Source organism: Macrotis lagotis, chromosome X (genome assembly GCF_037893015.1).
Source record: "Macrotis lagotis isolate mMagLag1 chromosome X, bilby.v1.9.chrom.fasta, whole genome shotgun sequence".
Lineage (NCBI taxonomy): Eukaryota > Metazoa > Chordata > Mammalia > Peramelemorphia > Peramelidae > Macrotis > Macrotis lagotis.
In genome coordinates this window covers 624909363-624924367 of record NC_133666.1, presented here as the reverse complement: position 1 = coordinate 624924367, position 15005 = coordinate 624909363, and the positions used below count along the sequence as shown (strand labels likewise).

Sequence of the window (15005 nt, the reverse complement as noted above, 5' to 3'; positions counted from 1 at the left end):
CATCCCACATATCCAGTCTATTGCTAAACCTTTGGCATTTGTCATCTGCCATTTTCTATCTTCACATTTCTTGCATATTACTTTATTTCCACTCACAACTTTGTGAAAGACAACTTTGTCTTTCCTAGACTCTTATCACATCATCTGGACTATGGCAATAGGCTTCTGGACAGCTGGGTGTTGCAGAATAGACCACTTGGACTGGAGTCAGGAGAACCTAATTCAAATTCAGTCTTATTTACTAGCTAGGAAATTTGTTGAAATACTGTTGGTCCCATTTGCTCATCTGTTAAATGGGGATTAATAATAGCAGCTATCTCCCAGGATTGTTTTGAGGATCAAATGAGAACATTGTAAAGCACTTAGCCTAGGGTATGGTCACATACTGCTATGTCAATGTGAGTTATTAGCTATTACTATTGTCTGAAAGATATATATATATATATATATATATATGTATATGTGTGTATACACAAATGTATGTATACAAATATGTAAATGTGTGTATATATGAATATATATCTGTGTGTACACACACACACACACACACACACACACACACACACACACACACACCTTCCTTTGCTTCTGCAACATTCAGTGAGAGTGAATCTGGTCAGGGTTCCTTAGGCATGGAAGGTGAATAAGTCAGCTACAGCAGACACCTCAGCAGTGGTTCTAGCTGTGGCTCTGCCTGAGAAATGGGAGCTGAGGGTGGTGGGCTCTGATATGCCCATCTCTGATTATGTCCCCTGGAGATGCTTCTTCACCCTAGGAATTCAAGCCTTTTCTGGAAGAGGATAGCCCTGACCCTGAGCCCTTATCTATGAGAAGTCCCAATCAAGAACCCATGAGGGTGAAGTGCCTTAACTGTGTGCCTTTGGAAGGAAGTGGGGAGCCTTTGCTTACCCTACCATCCAGGGATTAAGAGATGGGGAAATGGAATCTGCCTTAGCCAGGGTTGGGAGTAGGGTAGGGTGGCACTAGGCAGACAACATCAGGGAAGGGGGGAGGAAGAGAAAATTAAACTTGGATTAGAGGGAAGGACATTAGACTGAGTCTTAGTCGAGGGAGAGTAGTCTAGAACAGAGAAAGCTCAGTCAGGGTAAGTATTCAGGAGACCAAGAAACAGAGACAGATTTTTCTAGGGCCAGGAATGGACCATACAGTGAGACTTTTGACCCAGGAGCTACTGAAAATGTGTAATAATAATAACAATAATAGTTAGAATTTATATAGTGCTATAAAATTTTCAAAATATTTTCCATGTTATTTCATTTGATTCTCACAAAACCCTGAGAAGTTGGCACCATTACTTATCCTCATTTTACAGATGAGGAAACTGAGGCCAAGAGAAATGAAGTGGCTTTCTCAGTATCAAAGAGCTAGTGAATCAGGATTCAAACTCAGATCTTTTTTTCCTCAGACTCAGGTCTTTTATAACTTCAAGTCTGGAGCTCTAGCCACTCTAGCTCCTGGCTATGTACTTGAACCAAATCAAGCTGTGCCTGCTGTATCCCTTGTACTTTAGATAGAATCATCCCCAGGAATTTTTTCGCCTGGGGCAAATACTACACCCTGTACCTGAGATGAGTGGAGTGAAGCAATCTTTGAGGTGACCTGGGCAGCGCAGCTCCTAGGATGCCAGGTGGAGGCTGATGCTGAGGAAGTCATTTTGTAGGGTGTATGTATGTGAGAAAATTTACTGGCAAAATTCCTGGAAAAATACATCAGAAGATGCAACATGAGTGGGCAGTGAGATTGCAGTGTGAGTTCCGGGGACCTGAGCAACAAAGAAACATGTTGGAGACTTTAGAGAGACTCCATGGTGACCACCACTATCTTTGTAGGAGTGGAACTCATCATCCAACACATGGTAAGATTGGTCCATTTTCCTATCTTTGTCTCTTAAATAATAGGGTTGCTTGACAGTCTTTCTCCTCACCCAGTCTTTGGGAGTATATATTCCCCCAGAAAGGCAAAGCTAAGGGCTCAGATCTTAACAGAAGCAACACAACTCAAGGAAGTTAAGATTATAGGCCTAGCTTGCAGCACCAGTCATTCAAGAGTTGTATTTTTTTTTAAAATTATTTACATTCAATAAATGTTTTACTTTATGATGGGAAGATGCTATGCTTTCAGGACACTTGAATTGGGAAGGAAATAAGGATCCTGAGGAGATAAGAGCTGAGACATTTTCAAACTTTCTGCTCTAGCTAAAATAAAATCCGGGCCCTTCCTAAGAGACTCAGAAGCTGGGAGTAAGGAGAAACCAGGTCATTCTGATACTGCTTATGCAGAGAACCAGGCAGGCAGACAGGATAGGCCAGCAATCTCTATTCACTGAAATGCTTGCAGGTTGGACAGGAGCTGGCAAACTCAAGCTCAACTCTGCAATCATAAGCATAGATTGTGTACATTATTCTCTATTCTTCCTGTGCAGAGGAGCCATCATATCCCTTAGATCTGATAATGTTAGAGTTCCAGAGCCAACATCAAAGGAACAAGGCAGATGGTTAGTCCTTTTACATGAGTTCTTCAAAAGAAATCTTCCCACAAAAACACCTGGAACATTTATTCTGCAAAAGCACAATTGTTTGGGTTAAGGTGTGAAGTGCCTAAAGCCTTTTCCCACCACATATCTAAAGATTTTCTCCAATTGCTGTGTTGAAATCTAAACACAGAAATAAGCTTGGATGAACAATGTTCTAAGTTTGAAGCCTTCACTCATTTCTTCTGCCAGATTTCCAATTTAGGAAGGCTGCAAAAAATGCCAGCTATCTCATTGAATGACTTAGAACGTTAGATAAGCAAAGTACACTGAATACATAATTTGTCTCCTATATATATGAATTACCATTTGCATAAGACACTTTTTATGCAAATAAACTTAGATCTAAATAATTGAAGTAATAATTATTGTTCAAGGAGTGGCTAGGTGGTGCAATGGATTAAGCACCAGCCCTGGAGTCAGGAGTACCTGAGTTCAAATATGGCCTCAGACACTTAATAATTACCTAGCTGTGTGGCCTTGGGCAAGCTACTTAACCCCATTGCCTTGCAAAAATGAAAAAAAAAATTGTTCATGGGTACATAAAAACAATATAATTTAAAATTTTTTCAATGATAATTTTACCTAACTAATCTATGTATTCAATGTCACCTTAGTGAAATTACTAAAAAAAGTTTATTGAATTGAAAAGTAACAAATTTCATTTGGAAGAGCTAGGTCAGAAGCTTCAAAACAATCAAGAAAAAAGAAATAAAGGAAGAAGATTCAACAGTTATTGTTGTTTGCCCTTTTTTATATTTAATATTTATTCTCATTTTGTACAAATAATGTTTTTTATACATTAATAAAATATTCTTGTTTAAGAGTAAACAAACTACCCCCTCCCCCCAAAATATAGACCCACTTGAGCAGTAAAGGGGAGAGAAAAAAATTAAAATTAAAAAAATAATAGTAATAGTTGTAGGTATGACCAGGTGGCGTAATGGACAGAGCACCAGCCCTGGAGCCATGAGCACCTGAGCCCACATCCAGCCCCGTACACCCAACAATCACCCCTCCATGTGACCTGCAAGCCACCCCAACCCCACTGCCCTGTACAAAAAAAGGAAAAAAAAACACCCAAAATAAAATAAAATAGTAATAATAGTAGGGGCACCTGGGTGGTGGACAGAGCATTGGCCCTTGAGCCAGGAGCACCCAGGTCCAATCTGGCCTCAGACACCCAATGATCACCCTGCTATGTGGCCCCAGGAAGGCCACCCAGCCCCATTTGCCCTGCACTCCCCCCAAAATAATAATAAAAAGTGTGCTTCAGTCTTTGTCCAACACCAACAACTCTGTCGTGGGTGGATCACATTCTTTATGATAGGTCCATAACAAAAGTTACTTCCATATTTTTCCACCATTGCCATTGCTGATTGCAACTCCCTCCTTTCTTATTTCTCTGCTACAATGTACTATATTTTCTCTCTCCTTTCACTCTGACTCTTCTGTAGGGTAGCTGAGTGGCACAGCAGACAGATCCCTGGCCCTGGGGCCAAGAGGCCCCGAGCCCCCATACCACCCCTTAGGCTCAGCATCCACCTGGCCCTATGGTCCCGGACAGGCCTTCCAATCCCAGCCCCTTGCAAGAAGTAAAAAAGAAAATGTGTTATATCTGACCATTCTCCCCCTAATGGCCCATCCTCTCCTCCATCACTCACATCACCCCCCTTCCCCCTGTCCCCCCTCTCCTTCTTACTCCATATGCCTATACCCCATTGAGTATATATGCTGTTTCCTCTCCTAGCCACCTCTGATGAGAGGGAAGATTCCCTCATTCCCCTTGCCTTCCCCCGCTTCCATATCATTGCAATAGCTTATTGTAATAAAGAAAAATATGAAATATATTGGCCTATTCCCCCTCTCCTTTTTTCTTTCTCCCATTACATTTCCCTTTTTTTCTATTGACTCCATTTTTACACCATATTTTATCTTCAAATTAAGCTTTCTCCTGTGCTTCTACTATAAAAACTCCTTCTCATATGAGTATTATCAGTGTCATTTTTCTATGCCGGAATACATGCAGTTCATCATCATTAAGTCCCTCATATTTTCCCCTTCCCCTCCAATCTCTATGCTTCACCTGAGTCCTGTATTTGAAGATCAAACCTTCTGTTCAGCTCTGGCCATTCTAACAGGAACATTTGAAATTCCCCTGGTTCATTGAAAGTGCATCTTTTTCCCTGGAAGAGGACATTCAGTTTGGCTGGGTAGTTGATTCTTGGTTGCATTCTAAGCTCTTTTGCCTTCCAGTTTATTATATTCCAAGCCCTACGAGCTTCCAATGTAGCTGCTGCTAAGTCCTGTGTGATCCTGACTGCAGCTCCATAATACTTGAATTGTGTCCTTCTGGCTGCTTGTAATATTTTCTCTTTGACTTGGGGCTTCTGGAACTTGGCTATAATATTCCTGGGGGTTGGTTTTTTGGGATCTCTTTCTTGGGTGGGTGGGGGGAATCTGTGGATTCTCTCCCTTTCTATTTTGCCCTCTGCTTCTAGGATATCAGGGCAATTTTCCTGTAGTAATTCTTTGAAAATGATGTCAAGGCTCTTTTCCTGATCATGACTTTCAGGTATTCCAATAATTTTTAAATTATCTTTCCTAAATCTGTTTTCCATATCAGTTATTTTTTCAATGAGATGTTTCACATTTTCTTCTAATTTTTCATTTTTTTTTTTTTTGGTTTTGGAGTATTGAGTCCTGATTTCTCATAAATTCACCAATCTCCCTGAGTTCTATTCTTTGTTTGAAGGATTTATTTTCCTCAGAGAGTTTTCTTATCTCTTTTCCATCTGGCCAATTTTGCTTTTTAAGGCATTCTTCTCCACAATAACTTTTTGAACTGTTTTATCCATTTGACCTAAGCTGGTTTTTAGCATGCTATTTTCTTTTTTTTTTAGGTTTTTTTTTTTGCAAGGCAAATGAGGTTAAGTGGCTTGCCCTAAGCCACACAGCTAGGTAATTATTACTTGTCTGAGTTCAGATTTGAACCCAGGTACTCCTGACTCCAGGGCTGGTGCTTTATCCACTACGCCACCTAGCCACCCCTTAGCATGCTATTTTCTTCAGCATTTTTTTGGATTTCCTTGACTAAGCTGCTGACTTCATTTTCATGTTTTTCCTGCATCTCTCTCATTTCTTTTCCCAGTTTTTCTTCTAACTCCCTCATTTGATTTTCAAAGTCTTTTTTGAGCTCTGTCATAGCCTGAGACCAATTTCTTTTTTTTTTTTTTGGAGTCTTTAGGTTCAGGAGCTTGTGCTTCTTCATCTTCAGACTGAGTGTTTTGATCCTTCTTGGGCTCATATGCAAAATATTTCTCAATGGTGTTCCTCTTTTTTCTCTGCTTGCTCATTTTCCCAGAGTAAGCCTGTTTTGGGGTGCTTCCTGAGCTTTTGGGACACTCCCACAAGGGTCTCAGTGTATGAGGCTCTGTCCTCCCTCCTGGTCTGTGAATGACCATATACATCCCACCCTGCCATGGGGCTGAGGTGGGGGGGGGGCTGCTGTTCTATAGGGGGGGCCTAGACTGCGATCAGGATCTGAATGTGGTCAGAGCCCCAGAGTCCTGTTCCACGGGCAGAGGACAGAGCTCTGCAGTCTCTCTCTCTTCACTCCCCTCCCTAGGCTCAGCACTCATGCCCTGGGGGCTCCTGCTTATGGGCTCTGCCTGCTTCTCTGTTTCCTGGATCTGGGCTGAGGTGGCCATGCTGCTTGCTGTGTGTCCTGAGGGCTAGGCTGCTCACTCTGGCAGAGGTCCCCCTCTGTTCGCCCAATTTGTGCCCGGTGCTCCCTGGGGCATAGGTCAGGAAACTCCCCCCGCTGCTCGCCCTGGGGCTGCCTTCGGGGGGCTGAAGCAGGCCACCCCTCTGGAGGGCCACCCCTCCGACCCCGGAGAGCAGAGCCTTTCTGCTCTTTTCCAGGTTACCTTGAGTAGAAGAATTGCCTCACTGGGTCCCTCTGTTGGGTTCTGTCTCTCAAAAATTTAGTTAGAGTCTTTAGTTTCAAAGATTTATGAGAGAACGCCTAAGACAGGATCAGTTCTTGTTGCTATCTTGGCTCCGCCCCCTTGCCCTTCATATTTGAAGAAGATCATGACATCAGGGAGGTGATGCCATAATAAGCAAGTGAATTGGATTTGAGTGAGGGAGGCTGCTAAGTCACCAGTCCCACTTTCTTCTTCAGAACCACCTGGATTCAGTGGCCAAATATGAATCAAGATGGCTGGAAATGATCCTGGAAGTGAGGCAATCAGGGTTAAGTGACTTGCCCAAGGTCACACAGCTATTAAGTGTCAAATGTCTGAGGTCAAATTTGAACTCAGGGTCTCCTGACTCCAGAGCTGGTGCTCTCTATCCACTGTACCACATAGGAGTATCAGACAGAATTTTTACTGTGCCAGACACTAAACTGCCAGTAATCAAGTAGTAATTTAACTAATTACTTTCTTTGCAAGAAACAAATTTGCACAGAACAGGTTACACTGATTCACTTCATTTACTATAAGCAAGTATAGGTCTGGGAAAGAATGCAGGTCTGTTAGGATTAAAATTTGCAAGTCAGGATTTCTCCTTATTGGAGCTCTACCTGGCCGTAGTAGAAGAAAAGATTATATACATAATCATAAGTGGGAAGGGACAAGGAGGAACAATAAGTTTGGGGGCTTTAGTGATCTTCCCAGGTCAAGCCCATCAGTACAGAACAATACAACAATTACAGCAAGTTTTGGGAGTCATGACCCTCCAAGTAGGATAACACAGCATCCTCAAGTCCTATGGGAATGATTAAATTGGGGAAACATTAGTTTTCTTGAGGGCAGAACAGGTTACACTGATTCACTTCCTTTAATAGAAGCAAGTATAAGTCAGGGAAAGGATGCAGGTCTGTTAGGATTAGTAGATTGTTCTGGCTACCTTATTCTCACTGATTCTCAATGTGCTTGTAAAAGGGTCTTTAGAAACTAAATTATCATTGTTAAATTCACATTAACCACATATCATGTGGTTAATATAAAATCATAATTTTCTTTTAACAAGACCTTCAACTATATCATAAGAGATAGTATTGGTGAAATGTAAAAAGAATAATTTTTTTTGTAGTTTTTGCAAGGTAGTAGGGTAAAGTGACTTGCCCAAGATCATACAGCTAGGCAATTATTAATTGTCTGAGGTCTGATTTGAACTCAGGTCCTCCTGATTCCAGGGCTGGTGCTCTATCCACTGTGCCACTTAGCTGCTCCCCAAAATGAATGATTTCAATTACCATGTATTCAAGTGTTTGTAGATGCTGGTATAATCAATAAAATACAAATTACCCTTTGACTTGGAAATACTACTACTTGGTCTGTATCCCAATGAGGTGAAAAAGAAAAAAGAAAAAGGATCTATATGTACATATGTGTTTAAAGCAGCTCTTTTAGTGATGGCAAAGAATTGGAAATTGAGGGGATACCCAAGAATTTGAGGAATGGCTAAACAAATTGTGATATATGTTTGTGATGGAAATGAAAAGCAGAATGCTCTAAGAAAAACCAGGAGAGGCTTACATGAACTGATGCAAAGTGAAATGAGCAGAACCAGGAGAATACTGTACATAGTAACTGCAATATCATACAAACAAGTATGAATGACTTGGCTATTGTCAGCAATACGATGATCTGAGACTGTTCTGAAAGACTCATGATGAAAAATGTTATCCACCTCCAGAGAAAGAACTGATGGAATCAGAATAAAAATTGAAGCATCATTTTTTAAACTTTATTTTTCATTTTTTGTCTGTTTTCTTTACAACAGGACTAAAATAGAAATGTATTTTACATAACTGTACATGTGTAATCTATTTTAAATTATTTGCCTTCTCAATGGGGGAGAAAAGGAAGAGAAAGAACTTGGAAAGAATTTTTAAAAAAATAAATGTTAAAATTGTTTTATATATAATTGAAGAAAAAATGAAATTTTAAATAAAATACCAATAAAGTAAAATATAAATTCATTTGCAAAATATTATTAAGTTCATAGTAAAGAAACTAATACTACAGGTGGGGGGTTGTGAATTCAAGATTTTGAGGTTCATCTCTTGAAAAAACTGAAAGGGTGGGGGTCTAACTATGGAGTCACTAATATCTCTGAATACATGTGGCTTTTTCACATGTATATTATCTTCCTTATACCTTCTTCATATAGCTCTGAATCCCTCCCACATACCTCCGATCCCCTCACATGGGTGTAACCTTGGGACGGAGGCAGTTCCCCAAGAGGCAGCGGAGACAACCAAGGCTAAACTGGAAAAGGGGTTGGCAGCGGAAGAGGAGGCGGTAGAAGGTGTGAACAGAAAGGTCTCCAGAAGGGTCAGCATACTTCAGGGCAGTCAGGGGTGTATAGAGGGTATTGGTCTGATAGCGAAGAGATGGTTGTGCTGAGCCAATCACCTGGGCAATGACCTAGAAAATATAAGATTCCAACTCTTAGGCTCAGACTTCCTGAACTTCCAAAGAGGCAAGAATGAGGGACAGTAAAGAAGGGAATTGGAGATCAGGGGCCTTAATATCGTCAGAGGAGATTGTGAAAAAATGGCCATCCCCTTCCCAAGGCATGCTTGACTCCTCAGCTTCATTGGTGAAATGGGGGTGGGGTGGGGAGAGAGAGCTGTCCCCTTACCTGGACAACATCCTCGGGACTCTGGCCCAGGGTCTGGAAAATCTCCTTTGATGCTGGGAGGTAAACATCAAGGAAGTATCTCAAGGTGTCAGAGTCAGTGCCAGGAAAATCATTCTTGGAGACTTGTGCCATTAACTTGGCCTCAAAATCTGTGTTCACTGGCCCTGGTTCCACTAAGGACACACTGTGAAGGAATGAAGGTCTAAGACTTCTTTGGACTCTCCTAAAACCTTTCTCCAATGATTGCCCCCAGGACTCATCTTAGGAGCTACATTGTGGGTTTAACAATTCAATGAAGCAGAGGTCCCAGGAAGGTATCATAGTTTAGGATCACCCTTTACTTCAAAGACTTTTAAAGACTCTTTTCACCTTATACCCCCTCCCCTTAGAGTCTAGGCCTTCTCTTCCCTCAGAGCTCAAGATCCACTCCTCCCTCAGGATATCCTTTTAGAACTTAGACTTCTTTCTTGCAACAATTTCCTGCCCCCAAAGCCTAAACCTTTCTATTCCCTCTTATCTCAGCATCTACTGTCCCCTCAGGATCCCCTTCCCCACTGCCCCCACCCTTTTCCTCCCCTCTTCAAGGGACAGATCTTCTTTCCCTTTCCCTTTAGGTCTCCCACTCAGAGTTCAGATCCCCAGTATATTCCACCCTGAGTTCCATCCCCATCTCACAAGATATTAAACTGCAGAAGCTGCACAGCCAGACTCTCACAGAACCCTTCCATTGCAAACTTGGAGGCTGAGTAAACATCATTGAATATAACACCTGGAAAGGTAGGCATGTAAGAATGGGATTAGATTTAGGTTCTATGGGTATCTAAGTGAGCCTATACCCCAACCTTGCCCCCTTGCCCTGGGAGTGTCTGAGGGGACTTCAATTTCTTATCTCAAAATTAGGAACCCTTAAGTAGCTGAGGTTCTTGGATGGGATTTCATAGAAGGAAGAGATAGAGTAGGGGAGGTGTGAGTGAGACCAGATCCTCCCTTTCAGGATAAGGATAAGAATTTGGTTAAAGGAATACTGAGTGGATGGACCTGAGTGAGGTTATCTTCCTACCCAGGAGCAGAAGGATCCCAGAGGTGGGGAAGGGATCTTACTTACCCTGCAATCCCATGACGCTGCTAACCACCACAATGTGGCCCTTACGTCTTTGCTTCATGCTGGGTAACACAGCCTTGATCAGTTGGACTGCTCCAAAGAAGTTGGTTTCAAAGACCTTCCTGATGTCTACCATACTGAGGCCTTCCAGGGGCCCTACAAGTCCCAAACCTGCATTGTTCACTGGAGAGAGTAAGGAGGTGCAACACTAAGGATGGCTGAATTTGAGCCCTGGCAGCTTCATCCCCTACTATACTCTTCATTCCAATCTGGAACTGAAGAAGAGACCCAGATGACTTGAGTCTAATGAGAGGGACTAAGTTAGACCTGATATTTGGAGGAGTCATAAGGACAGAGGAAAGACCCCAGATCAACTAGACCAACACTCTCATTTTACAGAAGAGGAAACTAAGGCCAAAAGAAGGAAAGTTACTTGCCTAAGGTCATACAACTTGTCAGTGGCAGAACAGGGGCTAGAACACAGATCTTTTGACTCCTAGTCTATGACTCTAAGATGGTAGGATAGATGACCTCAGAATCTAGACCAGGCTTTCTTTGCTTTTTTTGATGTTGGTCTGGTGAAGCCTATGTACTCCTTTTAAAATCATGCTTTTAAATGTATAAAATACAAAAATTTACAAAGAAAATCAATTATATCAAAATAAAGATGTCATTTTTTTTCTTATCCAAGTTCACGAACCCTCAGAAGTCTATCCGCAGCCCAACCTCCTTGGAAGTAGGTGTCTTTGGATCTCAGATTAAGAATCCTAGATCGGGGCAGCTAGGTGGCATAGTGGATAAAGCACCGGCCTTGGAGTCAGGAGTACCTGGGTTCAAATCTGGTCTCAGACACTTAATAATTACCTAGCTGTGTGGCCTTGGGCAAGCCACTTAACCCCATCACCTTGCAAAAAAAAAAAAACCTAGAAAGAAAAAAAGCTTTTGTACAGACAAAAACCACAGTAACCAAGATGAAAAGAAATGTAGTAAATTGGGAAACAATTTTTGCAACTAGTATTTATGACAAAGGACTCATTTCTAAAATATACAGAGGGGATGGCTAGGAGGTGCAGTGGGTAGAGCACCAGCCCTGGAGTCAGGAGTCCCTGAGTTCAAATCCGGCCTCAGACACTTAATAATTACCTAGCTGTGTGGCCTTGGGCAAGCTACTTAACCCCATTTGCCTTGCAAAAAAAACCTAAAAAAAAATTAAAAAAAAAAGAATCCTAGATCTACAACACAATGAATCAGCCAAAATTCCAGAGGATGCATGACAAAACGTACTATCTATGACCGAATGAAAGGTGATAGACTCAGAATAAAGAGTGAAGTACATATATATATATATACACACTTTTTTTGGATATGGCTAATATGGGCATTTGTTTTGCTTGACTATACATATTTATAAAGAGTTTTGTTTTTTCTTGCTTTCCCATCAGGCAGGGGAAGTGGAAAGGAACAAATTCAGAACTGAAAATAAAATAAATCTGAATTAAGAAAAAAAAATCCCTGACCTAGGAGAAACTGGGGCCAAAAGAGAAGAAACGGCTTGCCCCAGATCACACAAGTAATGAGTAATAGTCAGAATATGCCAAGGGTTCAGGATCCAGATCTAACCATCTTTCCACTACAGAGGGTAAAGGTAAGAGTCACTGTTCCCCACCCCCTAACCTCTCCCCTTCCCATGGACTAGAGGTGGACTGGTTGTCTTGATAGGCAAAACTGAAGAAAGTCTGTCTCACCCAGCACATCCAAAGACCCGCCCTCAATGTTGCTTAGGCAGGCAGACACAGAGTCCTCATTGCAGACATCCAGTTGTGCCACAGTCAATGTTCGGCCCAGAGCCTCACCAGCTGCAGCCTCCAATTTCTCCTTCTTTCCCAGGTCCCTCATGGTGGCAATCACTACAATATCCAAGAACATTGCACTGAGAATAGGGGAGCATCAATCTCCTGGCCCCCCACTTCCCCCAGCTAAGTGCCTCTGAGCCTGGTTAGAGTGCTTATCCATTCATGTGCACAAATGTGTATCTATGTATCTGAGGTCTTCTGGGGGTCTCCACATGTCCATGAACATATAGAACTAGGATCAGAGAATGGAAGGTACATACATGATAGGAAGCAGATTTTCACTCAGTGTAAGGAAAATCTTCCCTGTAGTTAGAGCTATTCTGAAAAGGAATGGGCTATCTTGGGAGATAGGGAATTCCCTATCATTGTTGGTCTTCTAGTGAAGTTCAGATGAACATTTTCTAGGTGTCTTTTAAGGAGATTAAATTCCACATAAGCATTAGACTAGATGATTTCTAAGAACTCTTTCAGTTCATATTTACAGCTGAAAGGGACTTTAGAGATGATCCCTTATATTACAGGGGAGGAAACTGAGGCACAGCAAAGTTGGGTGATTCGCCCAGAGATACACGGTTAATAAATGTCTGAGGCTGGATTTGAACCCACAACTTTTTGATTCTCAGCCTAGGGCCCTATCACTATACAAATCTGCCTCTCTTCAGAAAGTCTGTATGTCTACTGTGCAGGGGTAACTCGGTTCAGGAGGAAGAGGGGAAGAGGCTGTATTTAACTCCTAGAGGCTTCCCCTCCCCCAATTCCCCACTCACCAAAAGATTTCTCTTGACTAATAACTCCTTTGCTCACACCAACCCTTGATCCCTCAGGGCCCTAATGATCTGTGTGTAGGGGGGAAGAGGGTGAGGTAAGACAGGGGAGTCAAGAATTATGGGATCATTTGTGGAATCACCAGATCTAGTGGGAGAAAATGAGAGAGCTACCCAGAAATGGGGCTGCAAAATCTCTTCCCCATTCCAAATCCTCCCTCCCCAGACATATGAAGGACAATATCCAAGGTTATACTTATGTAAGAGGCTTAGTCCTGGAGGCATAATCCTAGAAGGAATGAGGAGGGAAGAAAAGCAAGAAAAAGGAGATAACTGAAGATGGGGTAAGGAATGAATGGGGGGGAGTCTTCAAGCCTGAGATGAGAAACGTCCTCATGACATAATGTTCCTTATCCTTACTTCCTTGGAAAATGTAGACAAAATGGATTGGAGAGAAATAATGGCAAAGGAGGATAGAGAGTCTGTGCTTATAGTTTTGTCAGTGTGTCTATGAATGTCATCTGTGCTGATGAAACTTTTTATCTATGTCAACATGTCTGCATCTGTATCATGAAAAATTGAATTGTGTTTCTATGCCTATATGTCTCTGTTTCTGTGTTTGTGTATTTCTATAAGTCTGCCTCTGTGTGTACATTTGTAGATGCATTTGGGTTACTATGTCTGTCGCAGGCTTCCATGCTGACTAAAATTAGGAACTCCCATATTCCAGTAGAAGGGATCCCAAGCCCATTCCCACCCCTTTGCCATGCTCACCATGATATCTCTGTTGTGGGTCCTGGGCCAACTTTACAGCCAGATGTAAGCCAATTCCTGAAGAGCAGCCAGTGATCAGGACAATCCTGGGCTGTCCTCCTGAGCCCTCAGCTCTTGCCATGTCTGTCCCCTCTGAGTCATGTGATCATCCTTGCTTGTCCAGTTATGCCTGAACTCCACCCTGCCTTCCCAAGATCACATGATCTCTTCGAAGTCGAGATCAAATGTTTAGAGTGTGTAGAGAAGGGCAAGGTAGGTAGAGAAGAGTAGGCAAGAAGAAAGAGAGTAACCAAGAATACCTTCTCAAATGACCAAGCATAGGGAGCCACTGAATTTAATGGAGAAATTGGGAGACAACCAGAATGTACATGGTGTGGTGTGGTGGAGTTGAATTGAAAGGACTCTTGACTTTGGCATCAGGAGGCTCTTAGTACAAACCTAGGCTCTGTTGTTTGCTATCATTGTGACCTTGGGCGGATTTTTTTTTTTTACCATCTCTGGGCCTTGGTTTTTCCTGTTTAGAAAATTAAGTGGTTAAAAAAAAATTAGTGAAGGGCAGTTAGGTGGTAGAGTGGATAGAGCAGTGTGACCTTGAACAAGTCACTTAACCCCATTGCCTTGCAAAACAACAACAAAAATTAAGTGGTAAGAGACTAAATGACTCCTAATGCCTATTTCCTTCTGTTTCAACTCGTGTTAGGCTATGTGCAAAAGAACCGAGTGTTTTTGTTTTCCACAGACTGTAAGAAGAGATTGTTAGTTTAAACACACACACACACACACACACACACACACACACACACACACACACACACTAAAGACTGGGGTCTGCCAGTGTTTGTGCCTATGTGCAGCTATGTGAGTGTAAGACAAAAGAACTGACCCCAACCTGGTGAAACCTGAGAATGGATCAGGCCTACTCCATCTGGTTCTGAGTTATCCTAGTGTCCTTGTCCTTTCCAAGTGCACCTGCTCAGTGAAATGCATACATATTACTATAAACTCTCCTGTATAATGGCCAGGGCGGGGTCATATTATTATTATTAGCTATTATTACAGAGTGGTACGGGGAGGAGTGTATTGATTGGATTGTAAACCTGACCAATGGCTGATCCGAAGGGGAAGAACAAGCCTTTCAAATTTCATATAAGATTAGTCATTGTTGCAATTTGTTACCTTTTTCCCTCCGGGGAAATTGATCTTTTTTTCTGCAGAGAAGTTAATAATAAAGAGCTATTTTAATCACTCTGGACTAAGTAGTTATAAGAACGAGTCATGTATAACAAGCAACCATTGTAAGAACT

General features: G+C 42.0%; 1 protein-coding gene across 1 annotated transcript; it reads right to left on the bottom strand.

Moving 5' to 3' along the window:
- Positions 1-8341: 8341 nt before the first annotated feature.
- Positions 8342-13929, bottom strand: RDH8 (retinol dehydrogenase 8). The gene is made up of 6 exons (XM_074199568.1): positions 13702-13929; positions 12056-12217; positions 10314-10493; positions 9884-9977; positions 9209-9392; positions 8342-8991 (listed from the first exon to the last, which is right to left on the bottom strand). Exons 1-6 carry the CDS (start codon positions 13820-13822, stop codon positions 8767-8769), a joined length of 966 nt encoding a protein of 321 aa, XP_074055669.1. The 5' UTR covers positions 13823-13929; the 3' UTR covers positions 8342-8766.
- Positions 13930-15005: the final 1076 nt, after the last annotated feature.

Bases quoted from the DNA above. Each gene is read 5' to 3' on its own strand.
- RDH8 (XM_074199568.1), bottom strand. From the start codon at position 13,822: ATGGCAAGAGCTGAGGGCTCAGGAGGACAGCCCAGGATTGTCCTGATC. The intron at 9,978-10,313 runs GTAAGTAAGATC...CTACCTTTCCAG, and splicing joins CAGCGTCATGGGATTGCAGG to GTGTTATATTCAATGATGTT. The intron at 8,992-9,208 runs GTAAGGGGACAG...TATATTTTCTAG, and splicing joins GTCCCGAGGATGTTGTCCAG to GTCATTGCCCAGGTGATTGG.